Consider the following 13,753-nt stretch of genomic DNA (forward strand, 5'->3'; position numbering starts at 1 on the left):
TGTTAACTATTTTGTTTTTTTTTTCTTGTACATATATGCAATAATTTTTTTTTTTTTTTAGTAAATAATATTAAAAAAAAAAATAACAACAAAAATTAAAAAAAAAACAGACAACAACAACAACTGCAATAAAAATAACAGCAACAAGAACATAAACAAGACAATAAATAACAAGAATGAAAAAATTTACAACAGCAATAACAACAACAACAACCACAACAATAAAAACAACAACAATAACAACAACAACGACAATGACAATGAAAAAAACAACAACAACAACAATAATAACAACAATAAGAACAACCTTAACCACAACCACAGCAATGAAAAGAGCATCATCATCAACAACAACAACAACAACAACAACAACAACAACAACAACAACAACAACAACAACAACAACAACAACAACAACAACAACAACAACAACAACAACAACAACAACAACAACAACAACAACAACAACAACAACAACAACAACAACAACAACAACAACAATAATAATAATAATAACAATAATAATAACTATAATAACATCAATAATAACAACAACAATAAGAACAACCTTAACCACAACCACAGCAATGAAAACAACATCAATAACAACAACCACAACAACCACAATAAAAACAAAAACAACATCAACAACCACAACAACAATAAAAACAAAAACAACATCAACAACAACAACAACAATAAAAACAAAAACAACATCAACAACAACAACAACAACAACAACAACAACAATAATAATAACAACAATAATAATAATAACAATATCAACAACAACAACAACAACAATAAAAACAACAACAACAACAACAATAAAAACAACAATAACAACAACAATAATAATAATAACAATAATAATAATAATAATAATAATAATAATAATAATAATAATAATAATAATAATAATAATAATAATAATAATAATAATAATAATAATAATAATAATAATAATAATAATAATAATAATAATAATAATAATAATAATAATAATAATAACAATAATAACAACATCAACAACAACAACGACAACTACAGCAATAACCACCACAAAAGAAACAACAACAACAACAACAATAATAAAAATAACAACAAAAAAGAGATTAATGAGAACATAGTCAATTAAAAGAATAACAACAATGACAAAAATTACAACAGAAACAACAACAATTACAATAACAAAAACAATAACAATAATAATAACAACAATAAAAATAAAGATAAGAACAACTTGAACCACAACCACAACTCACAGATGCCTCAAAGATGTATACCAAAAAATGTATAAGAAATAAAATTTCCTGAAAAAATACATATGTATCTATTTATTATTCAACAAAAATAAATATCATGGTTAAAATTTGTCATGCTGTTCTGAAAATTTTTATTAAAAATTCTATAAAATTAATTGAATTCCATTCTTTAGATTAAATTTAACTTAAAATATTATTTCTGAAATCCCATAGAAAATATCCATACAGAAAATTATATTTTCTATAAAAAAAAAAATCATAATTTTTCCTGCAAACGATAATTTACGCGCCTTTTTTACTGAACATTTTAAAATATATTTGAATGCAAATAATAATAATACTAGTAACAGTAATAAAATATTATTATGATAATGATTTTATAAAAAAAGAAATAAACGAATATTCAAAGTCCAAGAAAACATGTATATAGTTTGAAAGTTATAAAACGAAGAATAAATAATAGTTGTCTATTAATATGAAACACCTTCGACAATAATACGTATGATATCTTTTATGCTTATAAACTGCGGGTAATATTTTATATATTTATATATATGTATATATATTTGTATGAATGTGTGTTTGGATGTGTGTGGTAGGTGATGATGAAGAAAGAGTATGGAGAGTAGTGTTAAGTGAGAAGAGAAACTGTCTTACGTACATGCAAATTGTAATTGTTGGGTTCAAGCACACTGGAAAGATCAATTAGCTATGCTGAAAGTTGTTAAATATTATTTCATATTTTATTCTATGATATTAATATATACCCTACTAAAATTATTTATACGCATTTATGATTCTTTTATCTCTTAGTAATTTTACGGCTTAAAAGAAAAAAAAAAGGATTCGAAAATATAGAACTTGTTGGGTTTTATTTGGAATTGTCTTTGAACTGTTGACTTTAGGAGAAAAGTCAATCAGTACTTTTTTGTAGGGAATTTAATTTCCTATAAGATTGTATTGAGATATTTTTGTCGTATCCGTAATAGTTTGGAGGGAATTTTGAATTGTTTGGGGGAATTTTTAATCGGAGTTCAAAAAATGAATTTTGTGAAATAGAAATTTTTGGGGGAGATTAAAACTGTGGCGGAAGTATTGATTTTAGGTAAAAAGTCATTCAGTACTTTTTTGTAGAGAATTTAATTTCCTATAAAATTATATTGATACATTTTTGACGTATCTTTAATAGTTTAGATGGAATTTTAAATAATTGAGCGGGAATTTCAAATCGGAGTTCAGAAAAATAAATTTTTAGTGAAATAGAAATTTTTGGGGATTAGATTGAAATTCTGTCGAAATTATTGACTTTAGGTAAAAAGTCATTCAATACTTTTTTGTAGAGAATTAAATTTCCTAAAAAAAATTTCCTTACAAATTAAATCTTAAACCCAATAGTTTACGAGTTATCTTAATTAAAACATTAACTAAAATATAATTAAAAGACTTTAGTTAAAATAAAATAAATAATGTGTTGGTATGAAATAAAAAGTGTCCAACACTCGTTGCAATAAAAATCTAAATAAAAATAACTAAATCATACTAATGATAATTATTGTATTTACAATTTTATCAAAAGTTAATTAAAGTCATTAACTAATTTGAGGTATCGTAAATCAGGACTCTGCCTTGAGATTTGCTGGCCAGCAAAATAAAAACAACTCTCGCATCGTCGCTCGTACTCGAGTGACAAAGACAGCCGCCAACCAGCCAACCTCTTTCCTCATATGTATCAATAATCAAACTCCCATTTAAATCCCTTCCCAATCCACTCTTCAGTATTCCGCGTTCACCCTCCCCAAATCCAACACCAAGTTTATCAAAATCTATTCGTCATCATGTAAATTACTATCATTTAATTCTACAAAATTAAAAGCCTCAACAACGAAAATATATTTTTATCTAAAATATTTATACCAATGATTTAATCTTGACTCTTAAGATCAACAAGGTAATGCAACAGACTTGATGACTGACGCAATCTCATACATTATATATATATGCATATGTATATATAATAAATATAATACATCGTGCAAAGGGCAAGGATCCTTGCGGGTAGCAAGGACATTCGTGATTTTATATTATGCTGACTATCATTAATATTTTAACTCTCAAGTGTCAGTTTCTTCACACATGTCTTCTTACTTACTCACTTAATACACACTCATATATATTTATATATATATATACATATGAATCCTATTTTTTAGCCATATTTTTTCGGCTTACTGTCAAAAATCATTTTTGGCCTCAAAAAAAAAATCTTTTTTTTCTAAAAAATTTTTTGACGGCCCATTTTACCCCAAGTACTTAAATTTACCCAAAATTTGAAATTTCAATAAATTTTACATCAACTTGCCCATAAAAAACAAATTTCCTTTTTTTCTACAAAATTTTTTTAATGGCCCGTTTTACCCCAAGAATTTAAATTTACCCGAAATTTGAAATTTCAATAAATTTTACATCAACTCGACCATTAAAATCAAATTTTCTTTTTTTTTACAAAATTTTTTTAATGGCCCGTTTTACCCCAAGGATTTAAATTTCCCGAAATTTAAAATTTCAATAAATTTTTCATCAACTCGACCATAAAAAAAAAATCTTTTCATTTTTTCAAAATTTTTTTAATGACCCATTTTACCCCACGAATTAAAATTTCCCGAAATTTGAAATTTCAATAAATTTTACATCAACTCGACCATAAAAATCAAATTTCCTTTTTTTTTTTTACAAAATTTTTTTAATGGCCCGTTTTACCCCAAGAACTTAAATTTCCCGAAATTTGAAATTTCAAAAAATTTTACATCAACTTGCCCATAAAAAAAAAAAAATTCTAAAATTTCTAAATGATCCACATTCTGCGCACTATGAAGTAGTTGGGGTAAAATGAGCCGATAAAATTTTTTTTTCTTCTAAAAAAATAAAAAAAAACCCAATCGATCTATTAATCAAATTCAGCGTTAATTAAAATTGTAAAAAAAATAAAAATAAATGAAAGTAAATAATTAAAATGTAGAAAGTCATTTACCATAATGACTTAAAAAACAACCAATTAACGATTAATGATAAATGATTAACGACAAAAGTAATTAAATATTTTTAGGTGATGATCAATATCGTGCTGGTGGAAGCAGCAGCGGAAGTCCTCCAGCAAGTCTTCTAGTTGTGCCACAACCTCTGACAGCTAAACCTTCACATCCGTCGCATCTTAATCCCCATCTAGGGGGTCCACATCCACCGAGAAAGTATCAGTGTAAAATGTGCCCACAGGTAAGTTGCTGTTGTGACAACATGTTTATACTTAACATCTATGACTACAAGCACTTGATACTTTTATCTAAAAAAAAAAAAAAAAATCGACGGAAAACGGGACAAATCTATTGTCGGTAAATTTTCACAATTGATCTCTATCAGTTTAAATGTTTTGGGTACAGTTTTTTATCTTTTTTATGAAGGATTTAAAAAAAAACATTTATGGCGGGAATTTAAATATTCAAAAATAAACGGGGGAAAAAACGAATTCAAGTATATAGTGAAATGTTTTTTTCTAAATCAACAAATTTCAATCAGTATAAGTATAAGTAGATATATTTATATGTGTATACATATATATAGGTATTCAAATGTATGAGTATTAAATTTTAAACAGTTAAAAAGTATGGGGATTCGCAGTAGGTTTTGGAAAAACAGACCTGGAGATTAAGAAAGGTGACAATTGAGACTGCAGGTATATCTGACACAAAGAAAGGGATTAAATAAAAATAAAGTATTATATATATTAAGCTGAGAGTAATTCTCTGCTAGTTTTCGTTTCAAGTTTATAGGAGTTATTATAAATTAATCTGTTTTATTTTCATATTTTTTCGAAGTAATGTGGAGTCAAGTTAAATAAAGTGGGTGGGGGTAAAGAATTTTAATGAAAATATTTTGTGAATGGAATTTAGTTGGCGGAAATTTATGATTTTTTTCAAATTCTAGTTGGAAAAAATTTTATCGAAATTTTTCCTGATTTAGAAACTGAATTAAAAAAGAAAAAATTTTTAAATTTAAATTGTGAACGAAATATTGGAGTTAGGGTAAAAAGTGTAAGAATAAATTTTATAGGAAATTAAATTCTCTACAAAAAAGGTCCTTATCAATTTCTACGTAAGTCCAGCAGATCAGAAGTTATGAGTAATTAAAAAATATTCAGTTTCAATAGTTGCACTATCGTATATTTTAAAATTAAAAATATGACTAAACTATCAAAGATACGACAAAAATATATCTATGAACTTTTGTCCAGCATTAAATTTCCTTCAAAAAAGGTCCTTATAAATATTTCCATAAGTTCAATAGTTTCCACAGAATTTAAATTTTATCACAAAAAGTACCAAATTATCTACAACTTTTCAATTAAAAAAATTTATGGCTGACCATTTTGCCCTCTTATTATTAGCCGCTTTTATCAAATAAATTTTTTATCAAATCTGATCCATTTTACCCCGCCCTTAATTACTTTCTGTAATTTTTTTATTATTTTCTATAAGAATAATAATAATAACAATAAAAAAAAATAATATGAAGTAAAGGTCGATTGTGGTTTTCCTTTGGTCAGAAGCATCGATATATCGATCACGTATCGAGTATGATGATGACGATAATGACGAAAATGATGATAAGCATGAATACAAGACTCGTAATACAAGTTCAATATAAATATATAACTATAACTATAAACATAAATATATATACATATATATATCTATATATGGATAAGTGCAAGTGTAAGTATAGAAGGATGTACATAAAGCGGAAGACCAGAAGCAAAGAGGTGCCGATAGCACACATTTTGTTGCAGTACTGCAGCTCTTAGTGTTGAATGCAGTACAGAAATAATTTAAACAAAAAAAAAATTATGTTGAGAATCAATTTGAGCTGATGGTCGGGTATGGGTGTGAGTTGAGATTAAGAAGGAGCTGTAGGCTATAGTGTAAGTGTAAGATAAAATAAATGTATGTCTGTATAAAATGTGTATTACATTGGCGTTTTAACTGGTATTATATCGGCGAGTGAAGGGCAAGATGGAAAAGACAGGATGCTGTATCGTCACGGTACACTTGCTTCTGGACTTGCATTTATTATTTTCAGAATCTTCATACTTTACATTGTAATATTATTTTATTACTTCTGCAATCTGATTGCAGTGGAAAATTTTTATTATTAACATTTTTCTTGTTGAGTAAAAATTATTTGAATTTTTATTTTTTTCGCGCGAAAATTATTTAAATTCAATTCATCAATTGTGTGTACGATAATTGAACATAAGTGTACGAGGAATTTTATGGAGTAGTACTCAATTACTGTTTTGTTACACGAAATTAAATTCGGTAGATTTAAAAAAAAACCGCGAAATTTGAATTTCATTTTTTTTGAAAATTTTTCTTTTGACTTTAAGGGAATTGATTCTTATTGGAGATTATTTTGATAGATGTTCAATGAGATACAACATCCGGTTGTCAGTTTTTCCAAAAAGAAATTTTTGTACTGAAGACGAAATTTAAAAAAAACCGCGAAATTTAAAATTTTTTATTTAAAACTTCTCGCGAAATTTGATCGATATAAATTTCATATATATATATGAGAAATTTAATTTAATGAGATTATAAATTAAAAGGCCGGAAGTTCGAATCCCGATGAAAGTTTTTTTTGTAAAAAAAAAAAATTGAAATTAGTCCAAATTTTGAATTTTTGTTAAAAATTTCTCAGACGAATTTTTTTTTAAATAAAAAATTTTGACTTTTTATCTGTAAAAAAAAAGTCAATGGATTGAATCCTGAAGAAAATTTTTTAGCTCAATTTTGTATTTTAAAAAAAATTTACTAGATTATTTATTTATAAAAAAGTGAATTTGACTGAATAATATGAAATATATATGAAATATAATCAAAGGCAGTTTTAAATGGATAAAAAATTTGTAAATATGAAAATTTACACTCAGATAATTTTAAAAGCAGAATTAAATGTCTAAGAAAGTTCCCATAATACAAGAAATTCGTTTTGAAGAGTCTTAAAAAAGTATGAATAGGGTTTTTAGGGGATTGGGTATAAGGTTGGGTAAGGTCGGATCAGGTGCCTAATGTGAGTGTGTAAAGAAAAAATAAACGAAAAGAGAGGGGAAATGGGAGTATGAGTATAAATGGTAATGATATGAGAGAGAACGAGGGAGAAGTTTGATCTCGGTCGCTCTTCAAGACCCCATGGGCTCCTCGAAAGCCTCCCACGCCAAACAAAAGTCCTTAAGCCTTAGAGACTGAACATGATACCCCATTTACTAGTCTATGTACTAAATTTCTAAGTCCCATGTGCGTCAATGTACGTCAACATACAATGCCCGAGCAAGTTATGTAACCGTCTGTCCATCCATTTATATTTTTGATGCCTTCAGGAAAAGGTTCAACGTCCATACATCGGTACATACATTTTATTTCTTGAGATTCTTTCGATGCTACTGTGTACTGGACCCTCTCATATACATCAAGCGAGTGGGTCTCAATCAAACGACGCTATAAATTTTATTGTGAAATATTTTATCAAATTCAACATTTTGAAGGATTTTTTGGGAGAAAATTTGTTTAAATGTAAATATATAAAAAATGGTGGGTGATAGCGAAAAAATTAATCAGATCAAATTTGTAGCTGACAAAATTTTGAAAAAATTGCCGCAAGATCCATTTTTTTATTTTAATTTGCCCACGAGTTATAAATTTTTGAATTTTAATAATGAAGAGTTCAAAATTTCAGATCATTATGAATATCATTATCTTTTATTATGAATATCTCGACAATGGTCAAAGATATCAATAAAATATATGAGACCAAATTTGTAGCTGATAAAATTTCCCAAAGATTTCCACGAATCCCATTTTTTTAATTAAATTTACTGACAAGTTATGAATTTTTGAATTTTATAATGAAGAGTTCAAAATTTCAGTTCATTATGAATATCATTATCTTTTATTATAAATATCTCGACAATGGTCAAAGATATCAATAAAATATATGAGACCAAATTTGTAGCTGATAAAATTTCCCAAAGATTTCCACGAATCCCATTTTTTTAATTAAATTTACTGACAAGTTATGAATTTTTTAATTTTAATAATGAAGAGTTCAAAATTTCAGTTCATTATGAATCTCATTATCTTTTGTTACGAATATCTCAACAATGGTCAAAGATATCAAAAAAATGTATGACACCAAATTTGTAGCTGATAAAATTTCCCAAAGATTTCCACTAGTCCCATTTTTTAAATTAAATTTAGTGACAAGTTATGAATTTTTGAATTTTCATAATGAAGAGTTCAAAATTTCAGTTCATTATGAATATCATAATCTTTTATTATAAATATCTCAAAAACTATCAAAGATATCAAAAAAATGAATCAGACCAAATTTGTAGCCGACAAAATTTCCAAAAAAATCCTTTGAGTCCCATGTTTTTATTTTCATTCCTTCAAAAGTTGACGACGATCAAAAAACCCTAATTTGATTTATTTTCAATTTCGTCCGTCAAAAAACAACATATTTATATATTATATATATATTCAATATATAAGATAAGTAAAACAAATCATGGTAAACACAAAATAATCAATAGAATTCTTGGCTATCCAAATGAGTGATAAGACGGCAATATCTTTGAGAATTATATATTTTTCATCATTATCATTATCATTATTATTATTATTATTATTATTATTATTATTATTATTATTATTATTATTATTATGTGTGTGGTTAATCCCAGCACAATCGAGGCGCATATCCGGCGGGCAGCGATAAAGTACGTCAGATAATTAATTTTATAGCTACTCAATTTCCAAGGGATTCGGCTACCGTCTCGTCAGCTTGTCCTGGGGTCCAGGCCCCGCGGGGTCCCCATATATATTCGTTAGTCGTGACCAGAGCAGTAAAAAATAAAAAAACCAAACTAAGAAAAAATAAAAAAACAAACCACGAAAATTATTACTGAAATTTGAGGATCACAAGGTCACGTAAATAAAATAAACAAAAAATATTTTTTAGAAATTTCAAGTGAACGTTCGATTACTCGACAAAAAAAAGATCCGGCCACGCGCCTGAGAAAAAATAAATTTATTAAAATTAGTAAACATGAAAAAAAATTTTTTTTTGAATTTACAATAAAAGGCTGTGGTTTAAAAAAAAAAAAAAAAAAAAAAAAAAAAAAAAAAAAAAGAGAAAGGAGAGCAAGTTACTATTAACCGGTAGCATTTACTACGCTCTCGCTACACTAGCTGTAATTTCGGATCCGAGTCGACGGTGAGAAAAAAAATCTGATGGATCTGGAGTTTGAGTTGATGCTGGAGCAGAAGATGCCGCGGATCCAGAGCTCCGAGAAAATGATGGTAAAAAAAACGGAGAAGGTGGAGCCGAGTGAAAGAAGGCTATAATAAAAAGTAGGTGGATAAAATTAAAAAATAAACAAGGATAAAAAATAAATGGAAGAATGGAAGAGTTGAATGAACGTTGACCGGCGATTTCGACTACTTCCTTTCGTGGTATCACGTGACTTAGGAGGTAATTGCGTCAAAATTCGAATTGTCACGCATCATCACTGAGTCCGTTATGGCTTCTTCATCATCATTATCATCATCATCATCATCATCATCATTATCATCATTATTATTACCGTCTTTCGTAGGATTTTATAAATTCAAAATTCCTCGTACTTTTTTTTAAATTGTTACTGCTCTCTTCTATTACAAATATCTCGATAACCGTCAGAGATATCGAAAAAATATATCAGACCAAATTTGTAGCTGACAAAATTTCCAAAAAAATTCCCCATGAGTTATTCCTTCATATTAATTTTTCCTCGAGTTATAAAATTTCAAAATTAATAATCAAAATTTTATTTTAATAAGTATATTTTCTTTAATTATTAATATCTCAATAAATATCAGAGATATCAAAAAAATTTATCAGACCAAATTTGTAGCTGACAAAATTTCCAAAAAAAAATCCCAATGATTTTTTCTTCCATATACATTTTCTTCCGAGTTATAAATTTTTTTAAGTTAATAATCAAAAGATCAAAATAAAATTTTGATAAGGAAATTGTCTTTAATTATATATATCTCAATAAATATCAAAGATATCGAAAAAATATATCAGACCAAATTTGTAGCTGACAAAATTTCCAAAAAAAAATCAAAGATTTTTTCCTCCATATGAATTTCCTCCCGAGTTAGAAATTTTTTTAAATTAATAACCAAAAGATCAAAATTTTATTTTGATAAGTATATTGTCTTTAATTATTAATATCTCAATAACTATCAAAGATATCAAAAAAATATATCAGACCGAATTTGTAGCTGACAAAATTTCCAAAAAAAAATCTTAAAGATTTTTTCCTCCATACGAATTTCCTCCCGAGTTATAGATTTTTGTAAATTGATAATCAAAAGATCAAAATTTTATTTTGATAAGTATATTGTCTTTAATTATTAATATCTCAATAAATATCAAAGATATCAAAAAAATATGCCAGACAAAATTTGTAGCTGATAAAATTTCCAAAAAAAAGTCCCAATGATGTTTTCTTCCATATCAATATCCTCCCGAGTTATAAAACTTTGAATATAAATAATGAGAAATTTTTGAAAATGTCAAAATTTGGTGATTAATTTTTAGTGTACTTGTATTTATATTTATTACATCGCCCGCCAACGTAGTTGAACGTGTGTCGAAAGCAATACAAGCAGGAAGACATTGCTCCAATTTTATCCACTTATAAATATATATGTATATATATGTATGTAGATATACTTTATGTAGGATCTGAAATCGTTTCGTGTTGATGGGTCCAGACTTAGGGACAGGTGGCACGCAGCCTCCAGGGAGCCAAAAAGAATACGGCTGATGAATAGAAAAAGATGGTAAAGCCCGGGGGCATGGGAACCTGACTTTAAGGGCCACCATCCCTATGTATATACTTATACATATATATAGACGACCAACATTACATTACACTACACTACACTACACTAGGAAGTGAGTTTTATCCTCTCCAGCCTCTCAATCCCCCTCACTAGCTTCCTCTTCATCTTGTTATTCATCTCACAAAATCAGGGGTAAAAATATACCACTTATATATATTTCATTAATTTATACACAATGCCCGTATTTTTTATTTTAATTATTTATTTTTTGTTTTCATACCTAATTTTTTTTTTAATTATTGCAAGGGAGGAAAAATTTTTACTCTCATTTTTTTATGACCGACATTAACCCAGTAATCGAAACAATTACACTAGAGGGTAAGATGGGCCAAGTAATTTTTTTTTAACAGAATTTTTCAGTAAATTTTTCATTTAAAAATTTGCCCCAAATTGCTTCGTGTCTATTTTTGAATTTCTTAATTACAAAGATATAAAAATATGAGAAATTAAAAATTCGAAAGAAAAAATTTTTATTTATTTGAGCAAAAATTTTTCAATAAATTTCTGATTTTTTAATTTTGAGACCCAAATTACCCGATATTTATTGTATGATTATTACATATATTTTATAAAAAGAAATTAGTGACCCAATTTACCCCGTGCCTCTAATTGACGGAACTTAAAATTCACTTAAAAAATAAAATGAGCCACCTGCATATTTTTTGTTAATGAAAAGCTGTTCAAACCAAAACTTATTTATAGTCTAAGTGAAAAAAAAAATTAATAAAAAAATAAGGGGGATTTTTTATGAATTTTTTTTTTGTTGCGAGGGAGTAGAGTGAATATATAAAGAACTTCCCAGTATTTGATAAGGCCCGAATGGTGTTGCATTAAAAAATGTTCACTGGATCTACGGATATTTTCTTTATATAAAAAATTTTTTTTTGATCGTGAAACAGAATCTGACCAGATGTCGAGGGCTACTGGGCCACTGCCCGGCAGGTAGAGTTTTGCTCCGGACCGAGGATCCACAGTTTTAATTTGTGTGGGAGAAAATATTTTAAATAATAACAATACCAATACGGATACAGATACTCGATGTGGAGTAAAAATATATATATATATATTTTAAAAAGTCGACTCGTCATTAAGGCGAATCAATCTTAAAAACGGTCCCAAGTCTTTCACTCCGAGACCTTTCTACCACCTGATTTAATGATTCTTTATTTTTAGCCCAATGGGAACCGGAAACTGTTTAAATCACATCGTGATTATACTTTCCTGTGATTAATAGAAAGATATAAGACGGCTTTGTTACAAAGAAAACTTCAAATTTAATATATATTTAGCTTTTTTGGTGATGCGCCCTATCATTTGGGAAATATGAGATTTCGGTTTCCTTATGCCGTCATATTTTTTTTTATTGATGCCTTCAAGTCGAAAATTATTTATACGTAATTTCGATACCAAAAGTATTCGATAGAAAAAAACGATTTTGAAATCTCATATTTGAGACCTAGATTATTTTCAAAATTTTGAAAAAAAAGTTTTTGAATTTCGAGCCCTTGTACTGGGAAAGGAGTAAATTTAAGCTGTGGTCAAAATAAATTAAAAAAAAAAAATTTATCTGAATTTTTTTTTATAAAGATTCGGGAAAAATGTAAAAAAAAATTTTTTTTCATTTTTTATGAGATTTTTGAAAATTTTTTCCTTAAGTTTCTAATCCGCGATTTACATTTTGTTCATCTGAGGCCCGCGATTAAAATCGCGACCGCGATATTTTTTAATTTTTTTTTCGTAAATTATTTCAGCATCAAAATGTGAAAAAAAAAAAAAATTCTGACCCCAGCTCCAAAATTAGACTCTAAATACAGATCCCACTTTTTTTTCCAAATCAATAAATACAAATTTTCTTAATTTTTTCTCAAATTTCTAATTCGCTTTTGCCCTCTGGAGTCCGCGGTTCGAATCCCGCCCGCGGTATTTTTGAAATTTTTTAAAAATAAATTACCTTACCCACAAATATTACCACATATTTATAAAATATATGTATCAAAAGAATGTAAAAAAAAAAAAAAAAATTCCCAATTTTCGCAGAAATATCAATTTCAAGTTTTCATAAAAAATCAACTTTTTTGTTGCGGCTAATATTCCACCGAGTGCGTGTAATAGCCGCGTGTGCCAGACACACGAGTACCGCGTAAAAAAATAATAACAATAAAAATAAAAATGAATAGTGTGTGTTATAACCCCTTGAAACGTTCGAGTCGCGCGCGTGCCGTCACCTTTTTTACCGAAACTGTGAAAAAAAAAGTAAAAAAAGCGATAAAATAACCCAACTGAGCCAATAAAAAATTATCCTCAGCCCTTAAGCCCTCGTTGCCGTTCCAAAAAATCTATTTTTTCCCCCATATGTCAGATAAAAAAATCAAAGTTAAATAAATAAAGTGAGTAACGATATTTGGCGTGATCGTTAGACGCGTGCAACGGATATTTTTTTTCTTTTTATGTTTTTTATCCCTCGACTCATAGGTGGTTGAGAAA

General features: G+C 27.7%; 1 protein-coding gene and 1 long non-coding RNA gene across 5 annotated transcripts in view; one reads left to right on the forward strand and one right to left on the reverse strand.

Annotated features, from left to right (window-relative positions):
* The window catches only part of LOC130664823 (zinc finger protein rotund-like), a 129,485-nt gene that overhangs the window by 83,189 nt on the left and 32,543 nt on the right, over positions 1-13,753 (forward strand). For all 4 annotated transcript variants that reach the window (XM_057464933.1, XM_057464934.1, XM_057464935.1 and 1 more), the window contains exon 5: positions 4,369-4,535. In XM_057464933.1, coding sequence (XP_057320916.1) covers positions 4,369-4,535 — 167 coding nt within the window. The remainder of the gene's footprint in view (positions 1-4,368; positions 4,536-13,753) is intronic.
* The window catches only part of LOC130664824 (uncharacterized), a 77,775-nt gene that overhangs the window by 34,890 nt on the left and 29,132 nt on the right, over positions 1-13,753 (reverse strand). The gene's annotated exons all lie outside the window — the stretch shown is intronic.

Source organism: Microplitis mediator, chromosome 3 (assembly GCF_029852145.1).
Source record: "Microplitis mediator isolate UGA2020A chromosome 3, iyMicMedi2.1, whole genome shotgun sequence".
Taxonomy (NCBI): domain Eukaryota; kingdom Metazoa; phylum Arthropoda; class Insecta; order Hymenoptera; family Braconidae; genus Microplitis; species Microplitis mediator.